The sequence below is a fragment of the Haliotis rufescens genome, unplaced genomic scaffold, assembly GCF_023055435.1.
Source record: "Haliotis rufescens isolate VD_foot unplaced genomic scaffold, xgHalRufe1.0.p SCAF_5, whole genome shotgun sequence".
NCBI classification, from domain to species: Eukaryota; Metazoa; Mollusca; class Gastropoda; order Lepetellida; family Haliotidae; genus Haliotis; species Haliotis rufescens.
The window spans coordinates 26512193-26539775 of NW_025964223.1; the positions used below are offsets into that span (position 1 = coordinate 26512193).

General features: G+C 39.0%; 1 protein-coding gene across 5 annotated transcripts in view; it reads left to right on the plus strand.

The window, feature by feature from the left end:
• The window catches only part of LOC124110672 (mitogen-activated protein kinase kinase kinase 7-like), an 84065-nt gene extending 62965 nt beyond the window's left edge, over nucleotides 1–21100 (plus strand). For all 5 annotated transcript variants that reach the window (XM_046470013.2, XM_046470026.2, XM_046470018.2 and 2 more), the window contains 3 exons: nucleotides 3227–3282; nucleotides 13600–13699; nucleotides 19122–21100. In XM_046470013.2, coding sequence (XP_046325969.2) covers nucleotides 3227–3282; nucleotides 13600–13699; nucleotides 19122–19211 — 246 coding nt within the window. In that variant the 3' untranslated portion in view covers nucleotides 19212–21100. The remainder of the gene's footprint in view (nucleotides 1–3226; nucleotides 3283–13599; nucleotides 13700–19121) is intronic.
• Nucleotides 21101–27583: the final 6483 nt, after the last annotated feature.

Sequence of the window (27583 nt, forward strand, 5' to 3'; positions counted from 1 at the left end):
GGCAAATAGATGAACAATTCTTGAAGCTGAAATGAAACTGTTGTACATATTATTATATATTTAATACAAAGATTGTCAACAACACACATGCTGTGAATCTCATGCCAGAAACTGTCTATCTGGTCACTCACTAACCTGTATTGGTGAATCTCATGCCAGAAACTGTCTATCTGGTCACTCACTAACCTGTATTGGTGAATCTCATGCCAGAAACTGTCTATCTGGTCACTCACTAACCTGTATTGGTGAATCTCATGCCAGAAACTGTCTATCTGGTCACTCACTAACCTGTATTGGTGAATCTCATGCCAGAAACTGTCTATCTGGTCACTCACTAACCTGTATTGGTGAATCTCATGCCAGAAACTGTCTATCTGGTCACTCACTAACCTGTATTGGTGAATCTCATGCCAGAAACTGTCTATCTGGTCACTCACTAACCTGTATTGGTGAATCTCATGCCAGAAACTGTCTATCTGGTCACTCACTAACCTGTATTGGTGAATCTCATGCCAGAAACTGTCTATCTGGTCACTCACTAACCTGTATTGGTGAATCTCATGCCAGAAACTGTCTATCTGGTCACTCACTAACCTGTATTGGTGAATCTCATGCCAGAAACTGTCTATCTGGTCACTCACTAACCTGTATTGGTGAATCTCATGCCAGAAACTGTCTATCTGGTCACTCACTAACCTGTATTGGTGAATCTCATGCCAGAAACTGTCTATCTGGTCACTCACTAACCTGTATTGGTGAATCTCATGCCAGAAACTGTCTATCTGGTCACTCACTAACCTGTATTAGTGAATCTCATGCCAGAAACTGTCTATCTGGTCACTCACTAACCTGTATTAGGTGGTATGAAATGAAGAAAATATCAATTCATTCAGTGTCCTCTTGCTCTTTATTCTAAACTAGGGAAATAAGCACACTGTAGATTATACCTTGCTAAACTGAATTTAGAACTGAATGTTCATATATTATGACACATTTGCATATAGAAAAGCACCAATTTTGAAGCTCTTTCTCCAATGTCTTTTAACTCTCTGAGTTGATGACTATTGTGTTTTCTTCCCAGAATGTATTGACACACACACTTGTAGTTGGGACTTGTACATGTCTTTGTTTCAAAATGCCTACTGACAATGATTGAGAAAGAAGTACTTTTCTGACAATATTAGTGTCTTTGGTGATTCTGCTGTCAAATCACTGTTTAAATCAGAACTGGTTATTGTGATTTGACTAGTCAGAATCATTTTTTCCGAAGTCATGGTAGAGTGTTGTGTTAGACTAAGAAGAGTCACAAGATAGGCTTTCATGAATCTGTTGTGCTAGTTTTCAGGAATACATGTTTGTGGGATTTAGCTGGGAATTCAAGAGATTACATTTCATACAATGAAGTGGACATGGGACTTGCTTCATGACATACGATGCAGGAGATTATAATGAAGAATATACTGGAAATAGTCTGTTATTACATTGTCCATGTAATTTGAAACATTGTTATGAGAGTTGGAGAGTTTATGAGGTGGGGAATCATATGAATCTGTGTTGAGTACGCTGAAATGAAAAGGTGATGTTACAAAAATAGAAATCACATACTCTGGCACAAATAATATTAATTTCTAGAATACATATCTATGGGACTGAAGCAATTTATGGCATTGGATTTATTTCCTTCCATCACGATTGTTCATCCTCTTTGAAAATTGACATGGCTATTTGAAAAAGCCATGTTTGTGTTGTCCCAGCCCAAGGTGCTGGTGCTGATGCCAAGAGAGGCTTACATGAAGGAGACATTTGTCATCACTAAAGCTGTCAGGCACCGTTTGAAACTTGTCATTTTTCATAGAGAGGGTTTTTTTCTGCAGAAAATATGTCTGAGTCTGGCTATTTTCTTAATCATGTCTTGGCTGTTTTAAGTACAGTGTCCCTTGTCATAATCCTCATGTGATTGTTAAAGTTTAAGAGGTCATGGTATTAAGGTGCTGCTACTCAGCATCTAAAAGACTATTAAGCACCCCTTTGTTTCTAACCATGGCAGGGGTAGGCAACATGTACAGGGATGGAAATATATGAAAGTCTGCCATGGCATTTTTGCACAGGGCGCTCTCAAAGATATTAAAATTTAGACTTTTAGTGTGCCAACAAGAAGAATACTTTTCATTTGTCTTCTAACTTGGATATAAGCAAATGTAATTTAGAAAGATTGCCACCATCCTTTTCATTGTCATTGATGGCCCTTTCAATTTCTGAATTCCCAGGTAAATTTTGTAAATGGTCCGTGGTCTAGTGGTAGAGAGTCCGCCCGGAGAGAGGAAAGTCGGGGGTATGATCCCTGGCCGCTTCATCCCAAGAGATGGTAAAAGATGGTACTTGTTGTTGCCCTGCTTTGTGATTGGCACAGGAGGCTAAAACAAGGACTGGTGGGCTCCAGACTCAGTATACTGTGTCTGAGTGGGATATACATGTTAAACTGAGGCATGGTATGTCAGTGGGCTAGAACTATAAAATTGGCATCAGTCCGGACTAGTACAAGCAGCCACACAAACACACACATGCATGCACATCACCATAATAGTGCAATAATCTTGGACACAATGTTAAACTCCATTTCACCTTACCTCATCTTGTGGTTGTCATTATCCGAGTGGTTGCCCAGTCTACTAGTGCATGAGTCATTATTGCTGGATTCCTGTAGTACACATCACATATGTGTTTGTTACAACATATGTACTGAGTGTGATCTTCAGGATGGGACATTGCCATTCTAATACAAGGAGTTTGAAACACTGATCCACCAAATACTACTAGTCCACTGTTTTTTTATGTGATATAACCAGATACATGAAGAATACATTATAATGTTTCACTTGTGCCTGATTTAGATTAAACAAAACAGAAATTGTTTTGTTCCCATAAAAGAGTGCCAGCAAAAGATCTAGGCCTATCTTGACTTGCTAATTACCAAAACGCATTAACTGAATGACATGGGACTGGTCTGCTTGTCAGGTGTTGTCGTTTTAAACTATTGACTACATATCCAGGTGAGCTACAGTGCCTTGGCATTGTTTGTTTGTTTAGTACAGTGTTGGAGCAAGGCTAGGCTCCCGTTGCCATCTTACTTCATGTTTTCTTTTCACTTTAGCCATTGTCTTACTGTCAATTGATCTTGAAAAGTGTTTCAGCAACTTTTCTGAACATTTGGTGTTGTTTTTTTCAGCTGGCTGAACAGTATGTACATGTGCAGGCAGAGATCGCCCTCCTCATCCAGAGAAAGTGAGTACATTGTTTTTATTTGTGGATTTTCATTCAACTTTTCACACAACAAAAACATTTCAACATCGTGGACACCTATCCGTCTACCACTTTCTTCATGAGTATGATAAGACACTGAAGACTTTGGGGGAACAAATTATTTATCTTTTGTATGTGAAAAAAAGATGGACTTCCCATGAGTCAAGACACATCTGCAATGTGTTATCAAGTAATTTGTGTATGGTCCGATACCTGTTCTTGTAAGAACACTGTGGTGTGTGTTTTAGGTAAATGTTCTTCAGTGTGTATTTTCATGGCTGCAAATTTACTAATTGCTGCACAGAATTCTCTCTGTCAACTTGTGGCTGGGAAAATCAGTCATGTTTTTAATTCTGTATGAAGATAAAGGGCATGGTGATTGCAACAGTAACCATATTGACTTGATAAAGGCCTTTTTTGGCAATGCCAGATTTTAGACTTGGTAAAACTTTTTAGAATCGTTTCACGATCTTTGAAAGTGTGCATATGACTGACAGCTGGAGGTTTTTCCTTTTAACACTTCCACATTGTGAGCCTGTAACCACATAAGAACCGGAGGTAGAACCAGCAAGTGTGAAAAAGGATTATTTAATAGAATTTTGCAAAGTGTTTGTTTTACTTTTGTGACATGATTAAGTATCTGACCTCTGCTGACATCTATCACTATAGATGGCCTAGCTCAGAGGGTTTTACTTCAAAAAGTTTAAGTTTGTCTTTTCCCACATTTTGGCCATCTCTGAACTTGGGGCACACATTACGTCAAAACAGTTTTCTGATTATTATTGTTTATTTTCATGACAATTTCTTGACAATTTCTTAGCCAATTTATAGGTCAAAATTGTTTCCTTGTTGACCTCTGCTTTATCCTTTTATAGCATCAAGCTTGGTATTCTTTAGGTTCATTTGGTTTTGTGAATAACGGGGGGGTGAAATAGAAGATAGCTGGAGATTTCCAAACACTCCTAATCCCTGACACAATATTTCATGGAAAAAATACGAAACAATACATTACTTGAGTACACAGTGCCTCAAAAGATAACGAGAATTATTCCACATTAATTAAGACTATATTAATAACAGAATAACAAGCCTAAGAAATCCTTTGAAGTTTTCCAAAACCAGCCTTTGATGTTAAATTTTCAAAATGGATTTCAAGGAAGAATTTGAGTTTAATAGAAGCTAAAATTATAGGTAGAGTTTAGACTACTAGTACATTGTTACAGGAATGTTTGAAAGTAAACATGATAAAAGTGTAATTTAATTGCAGACTTTCCTACTAAGTGAATAATCACAGCCTCTGATAAGGTAAACCCTTCCATGAGTATATATCTTGGTTTGGGCTTCTGATTTCAACTTGAACTTAATTGAGGCATAATCAGCCACCTCCAGCAGGGAATCCCTTAGCAACATGGCTTTGAAGTCTTCTTGAATGTTGGCTGATGTCAGGCTAACTTTACTGGTGATATGTGCTAGCTGCCAGTGCCTAATTAGATGTATGTGGTGGGGAGGCCTGTTTGTGATAGACACAACACTTTTAAGGTTCCTAAGTGTCTTCATATATCTTATGTTGCTGTAGATTGATAACAGTGCTCAAGGTGAACCGTTACTCGAGATGCCATGCAACACATCCTTCTGACAAGTTCAAGTTATGTTTTTGTACATGTGTTATTCAGTACCTGTATTGATTGCCAAGACAACGAGATGATGGAGGTTTTTGTTGACTGAATGTTATATGCATAACTATACACGGATTAAGTTGATAATTGTCGCCTTGACATTAATATGATTCTTTTACAATCACGACAAGATCAGTTTGTTTCTCTGTTTTACGCATGAGCCTTCCCTAAGACATGCAACCTTGTACCTGGAATTGTGTTCACATTTTGAAATCCTTAATGTTTTGATGTAAATAAGACGTGAAGTATTTTAATGGACAGCAATCTTAAAATTATGATCCTATGTGTTTATATATTAATATTTTTATTTCTGTGTAATTGATCATCTTTCAACACACCCCTTGACATGTAATATATGTCTGGTCTGACTTTCATGGTTAATATCAGAACTGCTTTTAGTAGACAGGAATCTCTGCATTTCACCCAAACAGACTATGCTATTTTCCAACCCTTTGAACAAAGAAAAGAGAATATAAGGTAGTGTTGTATCTGAGTTGAAAATATCATTAAGACATTGTAGCCCAAGGAGGTTAAATCGTTTGTTGTATCAATTTCTGTCTGTCTCAAGCAGGGTTATAGTACGTCTTTGTTCCATGAAATGTTGAGGAAGAGAATGTACTTTTATTATGAAAATGAATTAGAGAAGTGAAACAAATTAGGTGGGATAATTAGAGAAGAACTTTCAGGCTACCAGATAATATGTGGATTGCCTTTCCATTGTGAATTCTTTTAATGATTCAACATTAATTCACAAGGGACTGTGAATCACAAATGTAGAGTTGTGAGTGGGTTATTTCATGTATGTACTGTAGTCTTTATTCAAGTGTATTGTAGGCCGTAGGCCCATGATACAAACGGTAAAATGTACAGTGGAAGTTCGAGGATCACATTTATGTATTTTACAATGATTGTCTAAGATATATGGCTTTAACAATAAACTAAGAAAGACTTTGTTCGGTTGCTCGATGGACAGATGACATTCGGATGTTGAACTTTTGCCTTGTTGGGAATTCATGATATTTTCTTGGTATAAATTCTGCCCTCAGAATCTGGTTACATTTGCATTTTAGAATAAAATGGTACTCATCTTCAACATAATTGTATTAACATGCTTTGCAAACTCGTTCCACTCTAGGTTCCGTTTTGTGTCTACCTGATTCGATCCAAAGATGATGGGAACTACACCATTATCTACCCAGAGCATGTCTAAATTTCTCTTGTGGTAACATACTAATATATATTTCCAGGCCAAATGTTTGCTTACACAATGAATAGTTATATGATTTTGAGCTTTCTGAAAGAGTTGCATGCCAGTCTTGTTCATATGAAGATTTATATCTACATAGAAATTCATTTATAAACATGGGGATATTCGTAATACATTTGTGCTCGCACACAAGGCCAAAACCTGTAAGCTGAATAATACTTCTAATTTTTGAAGCCCAATTAATTTTACCATTTTTGAATGCCTGAAGTTGCATGTTATAATTTTTTTTGACATATCATGAGTCTGGCATTTTCAAAATATTACACCAGTATTTATAAGTATTTTATACACATAATATACAGCGGATAACGTCCACATTCACCTCTCACACCGTGATTTGAGGTTGAGTTTCCAACTCCTAAAAACTGTTTACAAGCAATCATATGTACGCTCTCAATTTCAACATAGTTGTGAGTGGGTTATTCCATGTATGTATTAAAGGGCTACTTGCTATACAGAGCTGCATCAAGGTCTTGGTTCGAACCATTCACATTGATCATGATGCCCGGTCTCTTATCATATCAGCATCATACCCATACTCTGGGGTTTCACCAGAAGCAGTAAGCACCATGACTTGTGTCAGTGTCGGGCTATCCCCCTACATCAATCTGACACACCCTGATGTTACTAGAGGCTGGTGAACGTGCTTAACCTCAACTCATTGAAAGACCTGATGGGTGATATTGTTTAATTCTGTTTACAACATTAGGGCAATGTTGAAAAATATGGATTGTTTGTTGTTTAACACCAAACTCAGCAGTATTATAGCTGTCCTGGCCAGACAGTCCAGTGATTGTCAACCAAAGTGACCACCTGATCCATTTAGTCACCCCTTACGGTAAGCATAGGTTACTGGGGACCTATATTTTAATTAAGACTCCCAACAGGGTTCAAAATTATGGATGATCCTCAAGGTCATAAGATCATTTTAGTAACGTTAGGACTAAGGAGGTCTATAGATGAAGATGGTATAACCTCAAGACCACACTTGAGGTATCTGCAGTACAAGAGAGTTGAAGAACAGATAGTTGTGTAGGAAGCATCGTCTAATCCTTCAACCGTAACATTGCCATGATGATTGCATTCGTTTTCTTGCACAGAATTGAAAGAAAACAGATGTGGGTCTGTAAATACGGAAATGGGTTCTTCCTTGTATGAAGGTGTAATGCAAGGCGTTGAAACAAGAAAGAAATCCAGCCATTAAATTGCATGTTGTGCACAACTATCTTCGAGTACAGGACGTTTCCATTGACAAAAAGTCAATGTTGAAGAGTGAGGGTTGGAAAAGCCATCAGAAGTTTGGGGCCTAACACAAGGACCTGTACGAGGGCACAGGGAGGAATAATGGAACTGTAGAAAACATGGCAGTTTGCAAATGGAATGACTTAATTACACTGTGTCTTGAATATTCATGGTGAGGTAAACTGGTTTGACACTAATTGGAATATGTTTAGAGATTGAAGTGGATCAGTCCGTTTTGCTTTTCATCTCAATGTATTGCCTCATTTTGCATCTTAAGCAGGAGCCTCTGTAACAGAGTTGCAGTATTTAAATTTTGAATTTTGAATCTCACTATGCATATCTTCTTTCTTCTTCATTCCTATGATGAAATGTGCTTGAACCGTGTTTCCAGCTTCTAAAACAAAAACATTCACCTGAACACACCCCAGCATCTCTAGGGTTCAATACATGCTCTCGTATATGGTAACCTGCCACACTTTGACCATGTACGTCTCTCTACCATCTCATTCTCGTCATTCAAACATGTTTCCACATACGATCGAAGAAGAAAGAAGATATGTATAGTGTGGGATAGGATAAGTATATAAATAATTTTTTTTTACTAAAATGTCCAATTTTTTTCATGAAACTAAAAAACAAAACATTATGAAAACTAAGAAGGAGGAAATCAATAAAGTTCCTTCATTCAGTGATCAAGGTAATTTGGGCAAGAATTTTAACTTAAGCTTCAGGTATATCCATAATCTAATATCACCATCAATAACCATCAGGATTTTGCCTCTTCCCCTCACTGATTTACTCACTTGAACTAGAAATAAAGGAGACCAGTGAGATCACCTCATCTGTTTCATATTTAGATCTATGCATAAAGATTGGGAATGACAAAACACTCTCCACAAGACTGTATGACACGAGGGATGACTTCAATTTTCCAATAGTCAACTTTCCCATCATTTCCAGCAGTAGTCCTGCAGCTCCAGCCTTTGGTGTTTACATTTCACAACTTTTGAAATACAATCGGGCATGCTCTTTCCACCAAGATTTCAAAGAGCGTCATACGACTCTTGCTCAGAAGTTGTATGATCAATGTTACAACATTCAAGGCGTCAGTGAAGCTTTCAAAAAGATACATGGTAGACATTCGGAGGACATTTCCAAATTTGATACATCAGTGACAAAAAATGATGTCTGATGCAATTCCCTATTTGACTTGTACATATGTTCTCATGTTTAGGAGAACTATTTACTTTCCTTTGCATGTGTTTGTGATGGGTGTCATCAGTGGGGCAGGATACGCTCACCTTTTTGTGAACAACTGGTGTCATCACTATTTGATCTGAATTTTTTTTCATGCAGTTTGCTTGGAAGTGGCAATATGGTCATTCTGATGATGGACGTAATATCACACAAATACTAAAGCAGTGTCATTGGTTCCAATATCTTTATGGTAGACTGTAAATGGAAATATGCCCCTTGGTGATTACAGGTTTGAATTGGTCACCAGCAATCAATACTTGTCGAATGTGGTGACTTTATGGATGGGGTGATCAGGCTCATTGACTTGTTTGATTGTGTGTCATCGTACCCCGATAGCGTGAATTCTTGCTCAGCATATCAATCACTGATTTCTCATATCCAGACTTGATTATTTACAAGCCACTGTTTAATGGCCTGAATATTGCTGAGCAATGTTGTTTGCAGTGTTAAACAGCAAACACACAAAACAATAAACATACTGTTCTTCTTTTTGATTTGCCCAATATCTGGGGTATACTGATTTATCCAGTTATTCACAACATGAAAAATCTGATTGTGGAACATTTTTCTATGTGTTTTATTACATACTTAAGTGTGAAAGACTGAGTTTTCTGAAGTTGAGAAAAGTGATATTATTATTGCTCTGAACATAACCCTTGATAAATTTTGTTTCGCAAAGGGCCATTTTTGTTTGCTTGACCAGCGTGTATTCTTTCCCTTCCCTGGCAGTCTCCTAGTTTCCAGGGCCCTGTTCCACAAAGCTATCGTAACTACAATCAATCTTAGAGACTTACGTCGATTCTAAAATTGTCTTAGCTAAAGTTTACAACCGTTCCACAAAGCGATCTTAGGGCGATTGTAACATTACAAGTTCTTAAGTAGCCGATCTTAACAAAGATCGGAATCTTCAGCCATAAAGATACGAAATTTTCCCTTGGTCATGTTTAGCAGATGGCGCATTTCCTTGCACACCATAATAAAAGTCGCCATCTTTGTTGTTATGGTACAATATTTAAGATCGATTTTAGCAGCAATCCTAAGTTGGTCCGGAGCATTTTAGCATTTTGATCTTAACTTACAACTCTCTTAGTTAAGATTGCTTTGTGGAACGGGCGGCTTATCGTAACAAAAATTTAAGATCGCATACTTAGTGAGTTAAAATCAACTTAGCCCTAAGATCGCTTTGTGGAACGTGGCCCAGGAATATGTTTTGTTAAAATTGATTTTGTATATAATCATATCTATATGTATGATACAGAATTTGCGTGACCCTTAATATTTTTTTGAGACTACTTCTTTAGTGTCAAATACAAGGGGTGGTGAACCATCCCTGTGTATTACCATGGGTAGGGAGAATTTATGTTTCAAGGTTTTACATTTGTAATAAAATAATCTAGTTTTCCGGTAGACAACTACACAAACAGTATATAATAAATGTGATATTCCATGTATCATGTTTCTCTCTACGCCACTTGTGGAAATATCTCCTTTCCCCTCGTCACTTGACGAGCTAAAAATGATATTTTACTCGACACATGAAATATCCTCTATTTATTCTCTAATATCAAGTGTTGTCAAGATTCCTTTGGGGGACATGATATTTTTTAGCTTGATATATATATGTTAGAGCCATCAGATTTCTCTCTTTTTGTAGAGACGAAAACTATTAATCAAAACATTGACTTCTTGTGTCTGTATCAAATTAACACACAGAAGCGCTCTCTTTTTTTGGTCAGCATTGAATCACGGAAGGTACGTAGGAAGGAGGAAATATAAAAAATGTAGAAATTATTGATTGGAAATATTCTGTCCTGAATTACTGGCACCGGCATCTCAGATGTGTTGTGTGTATTGTCATGGACTTCCCTGCAGACATTTTCACAGACTGATATTCAGCCCAGCATACACCGGATGATGGTACAAGTGCCAAAATTAGAATTAAACAGAAATTGAATTCAGATTATATTATCTATATGAAACTCATAACTTGCTTTGCAAAGGTCTCATGTACCTAATTAATTAATAACAGACCAATATAAAAAAGTATTACTACTTTGTTTCCATTTCTATTGCATGTGATGTTGAAATACAGAATATATGGCAATTTGCCTGCCATGGGCACTTTATTTGAGGTCCATGATGAAGACAAGGAGAGTATGTATGTGTTCTGAGAACAGAAGCATTAATAATGGTACCGGTGTTGGAATTACGGCTTGTAGTTGAACCTTTCAGATTTCTTAAGTTTTTCTCTTTTCTTGTAAGCAGCAGATTCGCTGCACTTTTATGCAGTGGGCGTAATTCAAAATTAACATATCGCTTTAATTTCCGCAAAATCAGTAAACATGCTGTCGTATCACTGGATTGTCTGGTCCACTATCACAAGTCAAACAAACACAATCACAAACACTGGGACAGGAAGGTCCTACTTGTAGAGCAGCACATGCTTTCCCTTTCACGAACACCTGGTGTCATTGATATTCAGTGATCCATTAATATACTTTTCACCACTCTTGAGTCTTTTACACCCAAAGGAATCTGTTTCGGGAGATGATAGAAACTGATTGTCCTCCAGCATTGATGTTTTTTTATGGTGTTTCATTGTCCTGAGCTTTTGTTCAAAGCCATTTTATTCATTTTGTCTCTGTAAAATCACAAGGCATGGGTGGCACAGTCTTCTGAATAACGGCAATTGCTGTGTAGAGTTGTGTCTCCTAATTATTGCAGGATCCTCACCAGATTTTCCCTTATTACTTATTCTTGAAGGGGCACGGGTGGCCCAGTTGTCTAAGGCGCCACAATTCGCTGTGCAGAGTTGCATCCCTTGGACAGGCCAGAAACCTATGATTGTGGGTTCGAATACTGGTTCGCCCCGATTATGTTTCTAGGTTTGTCAGCACCATACCCGTGCTCGTGGGTTTCACCGAAGTGGTAAACGTCTAAGACCTGCATCACTTGGGGCTTTCCTTCCACATTAAGCTGACACGCCGTGATATAACTGGAATACTGTTAAAAGTGGCGTTAAACCCAACTCACTCACTCACTCACTTATTCTTGATCTGCCAGCACCATACACATGCTGGTGGGGTTTATCAAAGTGGCAAACTTCGATGGCTTGAGGCACTTTGGACTTTCCCCCACATTAAGTTGATACACAGTCATAAACTGTGTTTGGCTGCTGAAAATTAACCTCATGATCATTATGAGGACAAGTTAGTTGAAAAATATTCATTTCCTTCGTCTTCATTTTTTGGTGTGAACATAAACCAAACATCTCAGGACATCATTCAATAAACAACTTGGTTTGGACCTTGATGGAGTTGTTATGGAGCAGTGCCAAGAGACTTGACAAAGAATTCAACAATTGGGGAATTTGTTAAGAATTCTGTCATAAAAAGTCACACATATGGTCATTGAATGCACTTAAAATGTAAAGAGACCTGGCAAAGAATTAAAGAATTTAAGAATTTATTTAAAATTCTGCCATAATAAATCACACATATGATCATTCAGTGCACTTGAAAGCCCCTTGTATTTCATGAAGGTCGGAGTGACATTCAACTTGGGCTAGATACATGATTGTCTTGGGGCTGGAAATATATCACACACTGAATGTGAAAAAACTCCCCACCAATTCCACTTTTTTTAAACAGAAAAAGGAGAAAAAACCATTTCTGATACAACCGACAATTACAGCTGTGCAAACAAATAGTCTAAATTAGTGACTCCTTATCAGATGCTGTTGATGCTAGCCTGCGCCAACTCATGTAAAGTGTTCATAAATATTGAAGAGAGATTGTTTTTGTGCGGTTACTAAAATTGACATGTTTGTCTCTCTGAGCATGGTAATAATAAACCTTTTTCTGATGTGGATGACTTAGAGCTTGAGGAACTGTGAAACATGTATTTCCCTATTTTTATTGGATTTTTTTTGTTGCCTCTGCTGAGAGTAGAATGAGGTTACTTTTTATCATCCTGAGATCCAGACAGGTGTTGTGGCATCTGAACCTTATGAAGTGCCTGGGTTGTAGACTGTACACCTTAAGTAAGGCAATCAATATACATGTACCTTCATTTCTTTGATTTCTTAGGTGTAAGGGTAACCTTGTGGTTAAAGCATTGTAACATCAGGCACAAGTGCTGGGTTCGATTCACCAAATAGGTACAATGTGTGAAGACCTTTCTTGCTATCCTTGGCTGTGATATGGCTTGAAAAATGCTAAAAGCATCAAAACTCATCACACTCATCTCATTCATTTTTTACATTGCCAGTCAGGTTGAATGAATAATATATTGGCTAAATCTGATATTGTGTCCTTACCAAACTATTAGGACTTTATTGGGAACTGTTTGAACCATTGCATTCAAGTTTCTTTCATTAACAAAGCCAAGGAGTTTGTGTAAATATCCTGCAGTTTCCCCGACTGGTTTGGTTTGGAGGTTTGTACAAGTTCGAATTGGTTTTGATTTGAGTTTTGATAAAGCTTCTGATTCAAATCTTGCAAAGAATCATAAATCGCAAAGTCAAACTAAGGACATTAGCCAAATCAATTCCATCCTCTGAAGTCGGCAAGACTAGAGCTGGAATGCAGCCTTGATGCAGGGATTTGGGTGAAACCTTTGTGAAACTACTCTAACAAGGCATGAGGTTAAATTTAATCATTTAAATGTTGTTTGAAGTCAAAGGAGATTAGACGTGTGTTGCAAAATAGCTTGAAGGATGCACATGATCTGTGAAGGGGATAAGAACCGTGGGAGAATTAATATTAACTTGATTGGGGACTAGGACAAATGTCAACAGGAGAGGGGTTATTAGGCAGTTGAAACTGTTATTGTAGTGTTAGTGTGTTTGTTTTGCAGACATGAGCTCATCAAAGAGTTCGAACAGGAGGAGAAGGAACAGCAGTCGGTGACGCGGTCGAAGATGGTGGAGGAGTTCACGCAACTGTCTTCGGAGAATGTGAGTGTTGGTCTGTGCCTTCAGGAGTTGGTCATCAGTGAACCTGTGTTATGTTTCCATAATGTGACATTCAGACACACAACTAAAACCCGTGTTGTGTGACCCTATCTCATCATTACATGATACAATGATAACACTGTTGTTGATACATAGTTTGAATTATGGATATCAGTTTACATTACGTTTTACTGCATGAAATTTTGTTGTTCTGCCATCTTCCCGAGGCAAAGGAGTTAATTGACTCCAAAAGTCCAATTTTAACCCTTGCCAAACGAGGCTGGGATTTCTGGGCTCGATCGTAGTGCCACCAGTGGCTATTATGAGTTATGTCCCTCCTGTGTCCCTCCTCTTGACCAATTAGATATCACTCCACCTCTCATATCACTTGCATTTGCTTCAAACAAAATGGTAGCACCCAGTGAAGACGATCTGATCATTAATCAAAATCTGTATTGTGATAAAATGGGTCTTACTTCATGAAGTGCATCAAATTAGAAACATGAAAGGATTTGGGAAATATCTGTTGACGCCGAGTTGGTGGAACACATGCTGTGCAAATCCTGCACCGGATGTTGATTTTGATACACGTTTTTGTATTGGACTATGGCATAGATTCATTAGTCTAGCCAAAACAAAACTCCATAATTCCAGCCTAGGTGGAAACTGGACTTTAATAGTCTGTAAACTCCCTTGCCTACGGAAGATGGTTATCTTCATGAAGACCATTAACTTCTTAATTTTTTATTAAGTTAATATTTGCAATTCTGTTTGATTAAAATGAAGTTTTATTTCATTTCATTGTTAAGGAGCAACCAACACAGTTTCTTGTACCACTTTAAAAAAAACACTTTCAAACATTTCTAGTGAACAAAAAGTATACAAGATGTTTTACTATTTTAGATGAGACATGAAGAGGTGGTGACTTCATTTTTCTCACATCATTTGAGTTTAGATTGTTTGTATATGTTAACATCAAAAGTCCTTTCAATGACCCATACATATCTGAAAGTTTAAGTGCAATGTGTAATAGGCAAAAAACAGATTGTTTTCCTCCTCATTGAATTAAACATCACATGTGATTGATGGATATGTATGCCTGCCGAGTTGATGGGAATCATGTTTTCTAACTTAGCTGTGCCCCAAGGTGTGAACTAGAACCACATGGTCCAGTAGATACATGAACAGAAATGGCCTGCATCATCATGGTAAAGCCATATACAATTGTAGGTCTGCTTCCATCTCCTTCATCAAAGACCATTAATTAGCTGGCAAGACAGAGGAAGTAGGTAAATTAGCACCAGTAGTCCTCAAGTCAATAAAGGTGTCTGCTCTGGCCAATCTGTGAACATCTTGAGCTCCAGTTGTTGAAATTGATATTCATGTGTTGGTGCGGCCATCCCTCATTGTAACTGGGTCTGAACCAACACTCCCCCTCCCCCAAGACAAATTGTCACTTTGTAATTACCCGTTGTGGGGCCACTAATGAAGAAAGTTGGAAGATTAACTTGAGATTTTGCCCGACCTATCTATTGTGGTGATGATTTTGATTAGTTTCAGGCATGAATGTCTGTTTTCATTGAATTGACGAAATTTACAGCCTCCTTTACCACTTAACCCTTAGACTGCTGAAGTACTTTGCAGTGTCATAAGGTGGAGAACAAGAGTTCATTAAAATAGTTCTCTTCTGGCGTTTTATGGAATTTCTTTTAAATTCCTAAGTTATGGGATGCTTCTCTATGAACCTGTATAATTTTTTCTTCATCCTACCATTTCTTAATTTTTAAAATTTGGATTATCTCATCAAAGTATACAATTGTTTACAATTTTGTGCTTTTGTTTCTTTTGCAACCATCCCTAATAATTGTTATATCTGTGAAAAATATCGTGCTTATGTCCTAAGACTTTTAAGGGGGCACGGGTGGCCCAGTCGTCCAAGGCTCTGTGATTCGCTGTGCAGAGTTGTGTCCCTTGGGCACGCCAGAAACCTGTGATTATGGGTTCGAATCCCAGTTCGCCCCGATTATGTTTCTAGGTTCGTCAGCACCATACCCATGCTTGTGGGTTCAGCGAAGTGGTAAACGTCAGAGACCTGCATCACTTCGGGCTTTCCTCCCACATTAAGCTGATATGCCATGATATAATTGGAATACTGTTAAAAGTGGTGTTAGGCCCAACTCACTCACTCACTCACTCACTCACTCAAGACTTTTAAAATCAGGTACAGAATATCCACCTATTGTTTTTTTAAGAAATTTAACTATTCAATATGCATTTATTTATTTAAGAAAAAAAATATGAATATGATGGGAATTTTATTTCCTGAAATGATCAAGTAAATTGTGTGTATCTTGAATTGGCTTTTGGACAAGAGATTGCAAATGTACCAGAAAACTAAAAAATAGTGTGCCAGGTAATTTTGTCCGTTCAGTTAGGCTTAGACTCTCCATCAATAGAGGTTACCAGATAGATGTTCTCTATCAATAGGTGTTACTTCATATGATGTGTTCTCTATCAATAGGTGTTACTAGGTAGGAGGTGTTCTCTATCAATAGGTGTTACTACATAGGAGGTGTTCTCTATCAATAGGTGTTACTACATAGGAGGTGTTCTCTATCAATAGGTGTTACTAGGTAGGAGGTGTTCTCTATCAATAGGTGTTACTAGGTAGGAGGTGTTCTCTATCAATAGGTGCTACTAGGTAGGAGGTGTTCTCTATCAATAGGTGTTACTACATAGGAGGTGTTCTCTATCAATAGTGTTACTAGGTACAAGGTGTTCTCTATCAATAGGTGTTACTAGGTACAAGGTGTTCTCTATCAATAGGTGTAACTAGGTAGGAGGTGTTCTCTATCAATAGGTGTTACTAGGTAGCAGGTGTTCGCTATCAATAGGTGTTACTAGGTACGGGGTGTTATCTATCAATAGGTGCTGTTAGGAAGGAGGTGTTCGCTATCAATAGGTGTTATTAGGTACGAGGTGTTAACTATCAATAGGTGCTGTTAGGAAGGAGGTGTTTGCTATCAATAGGTGTTACTAGGTACGAGGTGTTACCTATCAATAGGTGCTGTTAGGAAGGAGGTGTTCTCTATCAATAGGTGTTACTAGGTACAAGGTGTTCTCTATCAATAGGTGTTACTACATAGGAGGTGTTCTCTATCAATAGGTGTTTCTAGGTAGCAGGTGTTATCTTTCAATAGGTGCTACTAGGTAGGAGGTGTTCTCTATCAATAGGTGTTACTAGGTAGGAGGTGTTTTCTATCAAATGGTGCTGTTAGGAAGGAGGTGTTCTCTATCAATAGGTGTTACTAGGTACAAGGTGTTCTCTATCAATAGGTGTTACTACATAGGAGGTGTTCTCTATCAATAGGTGTTACTACATAGGAGGTGTTATCTATCAATAGGTGCTATTAGGAAGGAGGTGTTATCTATCAATAGGCTCTATTAGGAAGGAGGTGTTATCTATGAATAGGTGCTATTAGGAAGGAGGTGTTATCTATCAATAGGTTCTATTAGGAAGGAGGTGTTATCTATGAATAGGTGCTATTAGGAAGGAGGTGTTATCTATCAATAGGTGCTGTTAGGAAGGTGGTGTTATCTATCAATAGGTGCTGTTAGGAAGGAGGTGTTATCTATCAATAGGTGCTGTTAGGAAGGAGGTGTTCTTTATCAATAGGTGCTGTTAGGAAGGAGGTATTCTTTATCAATAGGTGTTACTAGGTACAAAGTGTTCTCTATCAATAGGTGCTGTTAGGAAGGAGGTGTTCTCCTTAGTCTGCCCTCAGTAGTAACCATCTCATTTCTCTGAACATCATCATTTTGGAGGCTTCTTTCCTTCTTAACTATTTGGTTTTTTTAGGAACAGTTCCTGTCATACATCTTGTCAGAAATATATCATACGCAATTAACAGTAAATAGATAACAGCTCAAGACACACAAACTGTTATGTATGTAAACATGTTGTAGTGCTTCTAGCTTGCCCAACACAAACAGCAGCGGCACACTGGTGTGACAGAAAACAAAGAAAATGTTAGTGTACAGATAGCAGAAGCATTTATAATGGAATGTTTGCTGTGTCAACACTCCAGTGTAGCATGGAAGAAGTCTGAAGTATATTAACATTTTCTGATTTGTTTTAGGAAAATAGTTTTCAAACAACAACATCTAAAACAAATCAATTCAGTAACGAATTGTGTTGAATCTTTCTTTTTGGGGAAAATTACAATGAAATTGTTGATTTGAAGTTTTTATGTGGTACTTTCTCCTAACATATGCATTCTGTTGAAAACAGTGGCAGCCTATTACATGCTGTGATTGTTGTGTTTATGTAAAATATTTTTGTTCTTTTAACAGACAAGAATTCTTTTTGGTCTATTTGTATGATGTAAAATGCGGGTGTATTACAAATGCAGGAAGGATGGTGTAATTCAAACTTTATATTGTCCATAGTTTAACAAACTCTTTTATTTTCTGATTTAATCAGTGGTAAATTACGTTCTCATGTCTTGGTGATAACCTTTCATTCCTTGGGGGAATATGGTGTCATGATGTTTTCATTGTAACGTGAATGATGACAACTTAGATATCACCATAAGAATTTAATCAATGGCTGGGCTTGCTCGTTGTAAAAAGAAAAGCTGTCTTCAGCTTTAAATAATGGACTTTTCTCTCCAAAGGCCTTTTCCAACAACTTCACCTTTGTCGGCTGTTATGCAATTATTATGTTTTTTCTCCTTCCTCAATCTTTTCAAGGAGAGAAAAGGATTTCCAAATGTTGCCAATATTTCAATTGACATTATTAAGTGACAAAAATATTCCCTTGATAAAGTCATTTGATATTGAATTACCAATCCCTAAGTTTTTTTTGTTAATGTTGTTTCATTCTGAAGTAATAGTTACCATGAAGTCGGAGAACAATTTTTTTAATGTGTATAAGTTTAATGTAGTTGCTCATGTTTTCAGTCACTGGTTTGTGTTGTCCAGATTAATTTACAGGCTGCCTTGGTAGGAATTAAAAAAACACGTGTTAAATGCTTTGAATGGAACCGAAATCCTCACTACAACTAAGGGGCGGTGGGGTATCCTAGTGGTGAAAGCATTTGCTAGTCATGCTGAAGACCTAGGTTCAATTCCCAACATGGGTACAATGTGTGAAGCCAATTTTGATGTCCCCAGCCGTGATATCACTGGAATATTGCTAAAAAAGCTTCAACAAACCATATTCACTCACTCACTTTTAAAAAATATGAAACCTCAACACCACAGAATATTCAGTCTCAATGATCTGCTAAACAGATTCTGTTGGTCATAAAAGGCAAGATAGCAATCTTAGTGCTACAACAAATGTATCTCTAGGGTAGAGTATGGTATTTTGGACAGAGTATAAAGTAGAGTGAATATTGTGACATTTCTGTTCCCTTTTCAGGAGAGTCTACTGGCTGCTCACAGAAGTCTAAAGCAACAAGTGGAAGAAATACGTCAAAATCAAGCCAGAAGATTTGTACCACCTACTTAGCTGCTCTAAGGATATGGAATGATCTTGCGTGTGTGTGTGTGTGTGTGCTAACCTGCAGGAATATGCAGAAACAGAGAGTAACTTTAAAAGACTAGTGGTGGATGAATTGTTCATGCATTTGTTTGTTGTATGATGTTGAGAAAGTCAGCTGTAACTGACAGCTTTTTGAAGGCTGTTCCTGAGAGACAGTGCAGCCATTTTGTAGAGCTACCTGTGTGCATGTTGTCACAGCAACCAGACAGTATGACAGTGTTGCCGACTGTAGATGATGACCTAACAGAAAACCTGACTCTTACAGTGGGAATTACATATACATAATGTTGTGTGATTTCCGCTTGATGTGATCTAAACTTTTTCGTGTTGAATGATGTCCTTTATTTCAAGACATTTGATATTTCCTGACAGCTTAGCTCCATGCCTACCTGATATCAACTCCCTCAAAATCAAATTTGTATAAAATATTAAAAAATATGAGAATTCTTACTATTATCTGTAGGCTTGTCTGTTTGTGACCATGACCACACTACCAGGCTTGAAGTTCATCTACCCGGGATGGTTAACATCTTCATCTTTCCTTGTTGTTGTCACTGTAGATCTTTGTAGGAATATCTTAATTTTGCACACAGATAGTATTTTGTCTTGAGAAATATCAGCAGAATGTTACAGGTAAATCGCTCTGATGTAATTTTATCACCCCCAGAGACAATGTTCTGTTTTGTGGATCATGTGACTGACACTTTGACACTAACTTCTTCATCTACAACCCAAATACTTTGTGATGCTAGGGCTGTAGTATGAAAGCACCCTAATGCCATATGTAGAAATAGTTTTACCTCATTCGAAGGACTTTTGATCTTTTGGATACTTTTGGAACAAAAAGGAAACATTGCTCAATGACCAATGTACACTGGTATATACCACTTCACTTCAGTATGAGCATGTGTTTTACTGATAAAACACCATTAAGAGATCCTCAGCTTGATCCAAAAGTTGGTTTGCTTGTTGTTTGACCCCTCACTCAGCAATATTCCAGCTACATGACACTGGTCTGTAAATAATCGGGTCTGGACCAGACAGTCCAGTGATTGACATCATGAGCATCGATCCACACAATTGGGATATGATCAACCAAGTCACCGAGCCTGACCACCGGATCCTGTTAGTCGCCTTTAACGGCAAGCATGGGTTGCTGAAAACCTGAAGACCTAATCTTCAGGGTGTCATCAAAAAGACCCATGTAGGAGATAAAACGTCCTAAGTAGGAGACCAATGTAGGAGATTAAAGACCTTTGTAGGAGTAGTCTTGAATGTATTATATAGGAGATAGAATGTCCTATGTAGGCATATATTTTTCTGAAGAGGAAATAAAAAGAAATTTCCATGTGGCACCAGGAAACTTCTCTATTGTTGATGTTACTGTTGGTATAGAAGGATACATGGATATATTGGAATATTGTTATTTTTAATATGGCATCACATGAACTATCTTCTGATGGTATGGAGTGCAAGGAATGATAAATCAAAGTCAAGGGGTCCTTGTCATACACCTGGAGATAAACATTACTTGATTAAAACACTAACACTGGTATGGACAAGTAATTAGCTGTCACTGTCAGATTACTTGACAAAGTGTTCTTGTTTTGGTTGGTCTTTGTCACGCTTTACCTTTGATGGTGCTACGCAAATCCTCAACAGGACAGGTTTTACTGTCCACTGTAGGACATGGAGAAATGACCATTGCTGTACCAGAAGCTACCACATGAACTGTCTTTTAATATTCTTTGTTTTATCAAAGCACATTCTTATTTTGCTTAATTGCAAAACATCATAGTGCTATGGTGATGTAAAATGAAATGTAAATAAATGTACAATAAATTACTTTTAGAATTGCTTGTAGTTGAGAAGTGTTTTTGAAGTTACTTATGGTTAGATGTTTTGTTTGTTGGTTTGTTTGTTTAACGCCGCACTCAGCAATTTTCCTGCTGTAGGATGGCGGTTTGTAAATAATCGAGTCTGGCCCAGACAATCCAGTGATTGACATCATGAGCATTGATCCATGCAGTTGGGATACAGTGACATGCATCTACCAAGTCAGCGAGCCTGACAACCCGATCCCTTTAGTCACCTTTTCTTGCAAGCATGGGTTGCTGAAGTTCTATTCTAACCCAAATCTTCATGGGGTTATGGTTAGATGTGTGTGGAAAGTCAACACTGTTGACTGTTCACCAATATCAGTATTCACTTATGTCTTACTACTTCAGCCCCACACTCCCACCTTGTCTGTGGGCCACTATCTCTTTTTCCCAAGGACCACATGCTGCCTTTCAGATGTTCATCATTAATCCATTAAGAAGTCATCCTACCAGATGGCTGTGATGCTGGAAGTCAATATGATTCAGCTGATGAAAAAGATAGAACCAAAGTCACATAATTTCTCCTTTGCTTGTTTTCGTTTTAAATTGATACTAATTTGACTGGGTGCAGGGATCATCAGCACTGACAGCGATGCCATGCATGAATGTTGGTATTGTTTACAGTGTTCAGAGCAGATCATTTTGCACAGAAGTCCTTATTAAACAATGACAATGGCTGTCACAGCACTGACAAGCCAGGCACATGATCTGAATGTGTAAAACACAGACTGGATCAAGCATGCTATCAGCTTCAGCACAATCAGGTGGTGTCATGAAAGCTTCTTGTTTTGACTGAGTGGGAGACTATTGTCACAACATAAGTTGATACATATGGCCTCTACTCGAGGTGTTGACTTGACTAGTTCGTAAGGTGAAAACTCAGTGTAGCCATTTCATGGTTTATGTCTAATTGGGTTTTCATACATTAGCTCTGCACAAATATAGTTAACTGTGGTGATGGCTGGACTCAAATTCCTGTCTTCCAGTTAGTATTATGATCAATGCAGCTGGAGCATGGCTAGGGAACAGTCTGTACTAATGTGGCAAATGATACAGTACTTTAGCCAATATCATAATACATTCTTGCAATTTAAGATTCGATCAGCCATTTATGTCATTACACCTGCCCAGATAGGTAGTCCACAGTCAGTCTTCGGCTATAATCATTCCCGTATATGTTGTGATGTATATTATATAGAGTTGTTAAAAAAATCAAATGATCGTCATTGAGAAACATACATGGCCGATACAATGGAACAGAATTGGATTGGGTGCATGATGCTATAACGATGGCATGGCAGGAAGACCATGATGTGTTTGTCACTAAAGGTTGGAAATACTGAATTTCCTAGCTACATGAAACAGCGTGCTTTTGAAATGATATCTGAAGTTGACGAGTCACGTTTGGTGGACATTGTGCACCGCTGGTAACACGAAGTATTGTTTATTGTCACGAGTGTACGTCTGAAGATCACATTTCAAAGTAAACTATAAGCTATACTCTTTAAGTTATTGGAACGTTGAAACTTAATTAAAAGAAGCCTCATATTACGTCTTTGGTAGATTGATTACTACAGGTATAAACAGGTTGTTCCTGGCTCACTTACAGCAGACTCTGGTTTCACTCTCAGGATAGTCTCAGGTATCTTTTCATTCTACAATGATGAGTAAAAGTTGTCGACCATATTCAAGTTACATCACCTGAAAGTAGTCGAGTCTGAGTCAGGCATGCATGTGGATGACAGCATTGTCAACGATCAACACCAAAAGGCTACAGTGGCGCACAACGAACCAGCGGAGACATCGTGGCCACCCGATACACATTAGCCGCCTCTAACAACAAGAATGGAGTACTGGTGACCCTGGATTCCCGACGGGATTTCACCTCATCTCATCCATAATTTCTTTAAGGGCATTACATATTTTTTTATGACGCTCTCCTAATATGTGTATTATTTTGTTATAGTATTTGGCAACCCTCCCTTGATTCCCTCTGACCCGCTCCCCCTATAATAAATGACCGGTCACACTTATGTCAGAAAGGACCGATATCTAATTCGGCAGAAGAGAGACAGGTCGGTAACTTTAGTCTCTTTAATTGAGACGCACGATCAAGACTTTATATCTGCAGAGATAAGGAAACGACGGATTGCTAGGCCGTAAACACTGTTTTAACTGACATTGAGTGTAACGACGGGACGAGACATTGACGTGATGGTATTTTCAACATGAAGCGAATGCCCAAGCACTAGAACACCTTAATGGGAGTAACAAAATGGATAATTAGATCTTTCTTTTTTTCATTACCCGTTTTATATCTTTTCCCTAGCGGGGGCCAGTCGTCCAAATCGTCACATTTCACTATACAGAGTTGCGTCTCTTAGGTGTGCCAGGAATGGATGTGGGTTCAAATCAAGATTCGCTCTGATTATGTTTCAAGTTAATCAGCACCATACCCGTGCTCGTTTCAACCATGTGGTAAACGTCTTATACCTGCATGACTTCGGCCTTTCCTCTCGCATCAAGCTTGCATGCCCTGTTATAACTGGAATACTGTTCAAAGCGTCGTTAAACCGAACTCACTCACTCACTCACAAAAGTGAATGATATTAGTGGCAATAAATAGCACTGACCTTTCATATATCATAACTTTTTATAAATACATCATTGAAATTCTAAACTTAACAAACACTTCTATCAACTTCAGTCACATTTTCCCGCGTTTGGGACGGCAAGTTACCACAGAAGATACTGAACTTACGGTCTTATAGGTGACCAAGGAGGACCGAAATTCAGAAAGAATTACTGCCCTTTGTTTGGTGAAAATACTTCAGTAGAAGAATAAAGCGGACATGGTTAATGTAAAATGACGAGATTGTTTCCTCACAAAACACTCTGCTTGTAATTTTCTTCTCTTGACAGAGGTTGTTGCGCTTCTCCGAGACATATTAACACCAACTTGGAGTACACGGAGTGTTCCTGACCCACCAGCCTAGACAATTACAGAGGCACTGCTTTCACGATAATCACTGACTCAATCCAGACTACTTTCAAATTAGATCTCATTTCATATGACATGGGCAACCAACCTAACACAATGAGCCCCTCCAATCATGCTGAAAACTACGTTACCTAGTCCTTTTAAGTGATATGGCTTCCGTGAATAAGGGACTTCGCCTACCCAGGTTCAAAATGGCATAACCCGCTCGTTGTAATTGTCTCTTACTTTCACATGCATGTAAGTCGGTAATGAAAATTTGTTTGGCTCCTGTCTGTCTTTGAAATGTTCAAATGTGTAATCAAGGTGGACGCGACCTTTCGCCGTCTACAACGGTCATTCGCACGCAAAACCCCGGGGGATAGGAAGGCTGGTCAGAATACGGAATCACCAGGTCGGTACGTGGGGTGGAAGCCCTAATGAGAGGGGCGGATGTTGGGAGGACGATTAGACGCTCGTGGACCGCGACACAGAATCTAGTGAGCGTATTTGGTATACTTCATTTAACTCTCGTGTTTGTGATATAGCTTCTTGGACACTTGTAACCATATCTATTGAACCTTTATTGACTTGAGAGGCGTTGTAGTGTACGGTACAATTCATTCGTATGTAGTGTAGGTGTTTGTGTGCGTGAGTTTCTCTCTCTTCATTCTCTCCCTAGGTGTGTGGTAGTCTGTGTGCGTGAATATTTCTCTCCACCCTCTCTGCCAAGGCGTGTCGTAGTCTGTGTGCGTGAATATCTCTCTACACCCTCTCTGTCAAGGTGTGTGCGTGAGTGTCTCTCTCTTCATTCTCTCTCTAAGTGTGTGGTAGTCTGTGTGCGTGAATATCTCTCTCCATCCTCTCTGTCAAGGTGCGTGGTAGTCTGTGTGCGTGAATATCTCTCTCCACCCGCTCTGTCAAGGTGCGTGGTAGTCTGTGTGCGTGAATATTTCTCTACACCCTCTCTGTCAAGGTGCGTGGTAGTCTGTGTGCGTGAATATCTCTCTCCACCCTCTCTGTCAAGGTGTGTGGTAGTCTGTGTGCGTAAATATCTCTCTCCACCCTCTCTGTCAAGGTGCGTGGTAGTCTGTGTGCGTGAATATCTCTCTCCACCCTCTCTGTCAAGGTGTGTGGTAGTCTGTGTGCGTAAATATCTCTCTCCACCCTCTCTGTCAAGGTGCGTGGTAGTCTGTGTGCGTGAATATCTCTCTACACCCTCTCTGTCAAGGTGTGTGCGTGAGTGTCTCTCTCTTCATTCTCTCTCTAAGTGTGTGGTAGTCAGTGCGCGTGAGTTTCTCTCCCCACCTTCTCTGTCAAGGTGCGTGGTAGTGTACGTGAATATCTTTCTCCATCCTCTCTGTCAAGGTGTGTGCGTGAGTGTCTCTCTCTTCATTCTCTCTCTAAGTGTGTGGTAGTCTGTGTGCGTGAGTTTCACCCTACACATTTTCTCTCTAAGTGCGTGGTAGTCTGTGTGCGTGAATATCTCTCTCCACCCTCACTGTCAAGGTGTGTGGTAGTCTGTGTGCGTGAATACCTCTCTCCACCCTCTCTGTCAAGGTGTGTGCGTGAGTGTCTCTCTCTTCATTCTCTCTCTAAGTGTGTGGTAGTCTGTGTGCGTGAATATCTCTCTCCACCCTCTCTGTCAAGGTGTGTGCGTGAGTTTCTCTCTCTTCATTCTCTCTCTAAGTGTGCGGTAGTCTGTGTGCGTAAGTTTCTCTCTCTTCATTCTCTCCCGAGGTGTGTGTTAGTCTGTGTGCGTGAGTTTCTCTCTCCACCTTCTATGTCAAGGTGCGTGGTAGTGTGCGTGAATATCTTTCTCCACCCTCTCTGTCAAGGTGTGTGCGTGAATATCTCTCCCCACCCTCACTGTCAAGGTGTGTGGTAGTCTGTGTGCGTGAATATCTCTCTCCACCCTCTCTGTCAAGGTGTGTGGTAGTCTGTGTGCGTGAGTTTCTCTCTCACGCCTCTCTGTCAAGGTGTGTGGTAGTCTGTGTGCGTGAGTTTCTCTCTCACGCCTCTCTGTCAAGGTGTACGGTAGTCTGTGTGTGTGAATTTCTCTCTCGACCTTCTCTGTCTGTCTCAGTCCGCCCTCCCGCTCTCTTTTTGGACGGAGTAGTAACGCTAAAAGCCTAGACTCGATTCCCCAGATCACGTGAAACCCCTTTTCCTGTGTCCCCGCCTCTATATTGCTGGAATACTGTTCAAACGCGGGTTACAACCATACTCACTCACTCATTCAAATGTGTGAACGGGACCGCCTGAAAGCATCAGTTCCTTGTGCCACGGACTGCAGTGTTTTCAGTCAGACTTGGCCATACAAGGTCAGATCCAATACACACTGTGTGTAGATTCTTGCTTAATGATAACCATTTTGTGCAACTAAAAGTTAAAATCATTGTAGCGTTAAGGCTACTATATGGACATGGGACTGTAGTTTTTTTTCCAGATCATTTCAGTTCTAGCCAAGAGATGTGATAGTCCGCACCGCATTCAACTCTCTAGTTATTCATGATAAATAAAGATTTACTTAATAGAACCGAACACCGAGATGAGTAACATTTGGTTTGAAGCGATTTATCCACTTAGCTCCAATCTTTGAACATATCTACATCACCATGGTTACCATTGGAATATAATATGTTCCGTTCTGATGAAAGAACCAATAATCCTCATGACGATACTCTGCGACAGCCTGCTCTGAAGAACATATTCCTGGTGGTGACATTATACATAAACAGTGGAGGCGAACCCATTGTGACATGCATCTGTCATATGATGCTGCAGACGGCCGCCATGTTGCTTCTGTCAATTACAAGATGGCGGACAAGGATAACATGGATTATGACCACGTGAAAATTGAATTCCTGGAAGACGTCGCTTCGTATAGTCTGTGAGACCAAAGGTCCGGTATTGTCATGATGAATGTGTCTGTTAAGACGAATCATGTACATGGAAGCTTTAACCTTGTTCTAAGGGCAGACTGGTATGGAAATGGGAGGGAAGGTCGAACAGGGCCGCTTTGCATCCCATTCTTACCATGACTCTAAATCATGGGGATCAACTCAAAGGCCATATCCTCAGTGATGACGCATGTTATGTTTATACCACATATATTAAACCGAGTTACTGTGGAAGCTTTTTATTTTTTGGTTTATTCATTTTCAAAACCCCAGGTCAGTCATCGAAATAAGAAGAACACAGACAAAATCATATTCTTCTAAAAGGGAAATCTTTTGAGTAATACAGTTTTAGCAATATTCCAGCCATATCGCGACGGGGATACAAAGAATTAACTTCGGGCGTTTAATTGGTTGTGAATCGAACCTGGTCTGCACCAGACAACCCAGTAATCGATATCATGAGCAACGATACACGCCTTGATGGTACGATGACGCACAATCAACAAGTCACCGAGCCTGACCACCCGATCCATTAAGCTGCCTAGAACGACAAACACTGGTTGCTGGGGGTCGATACTA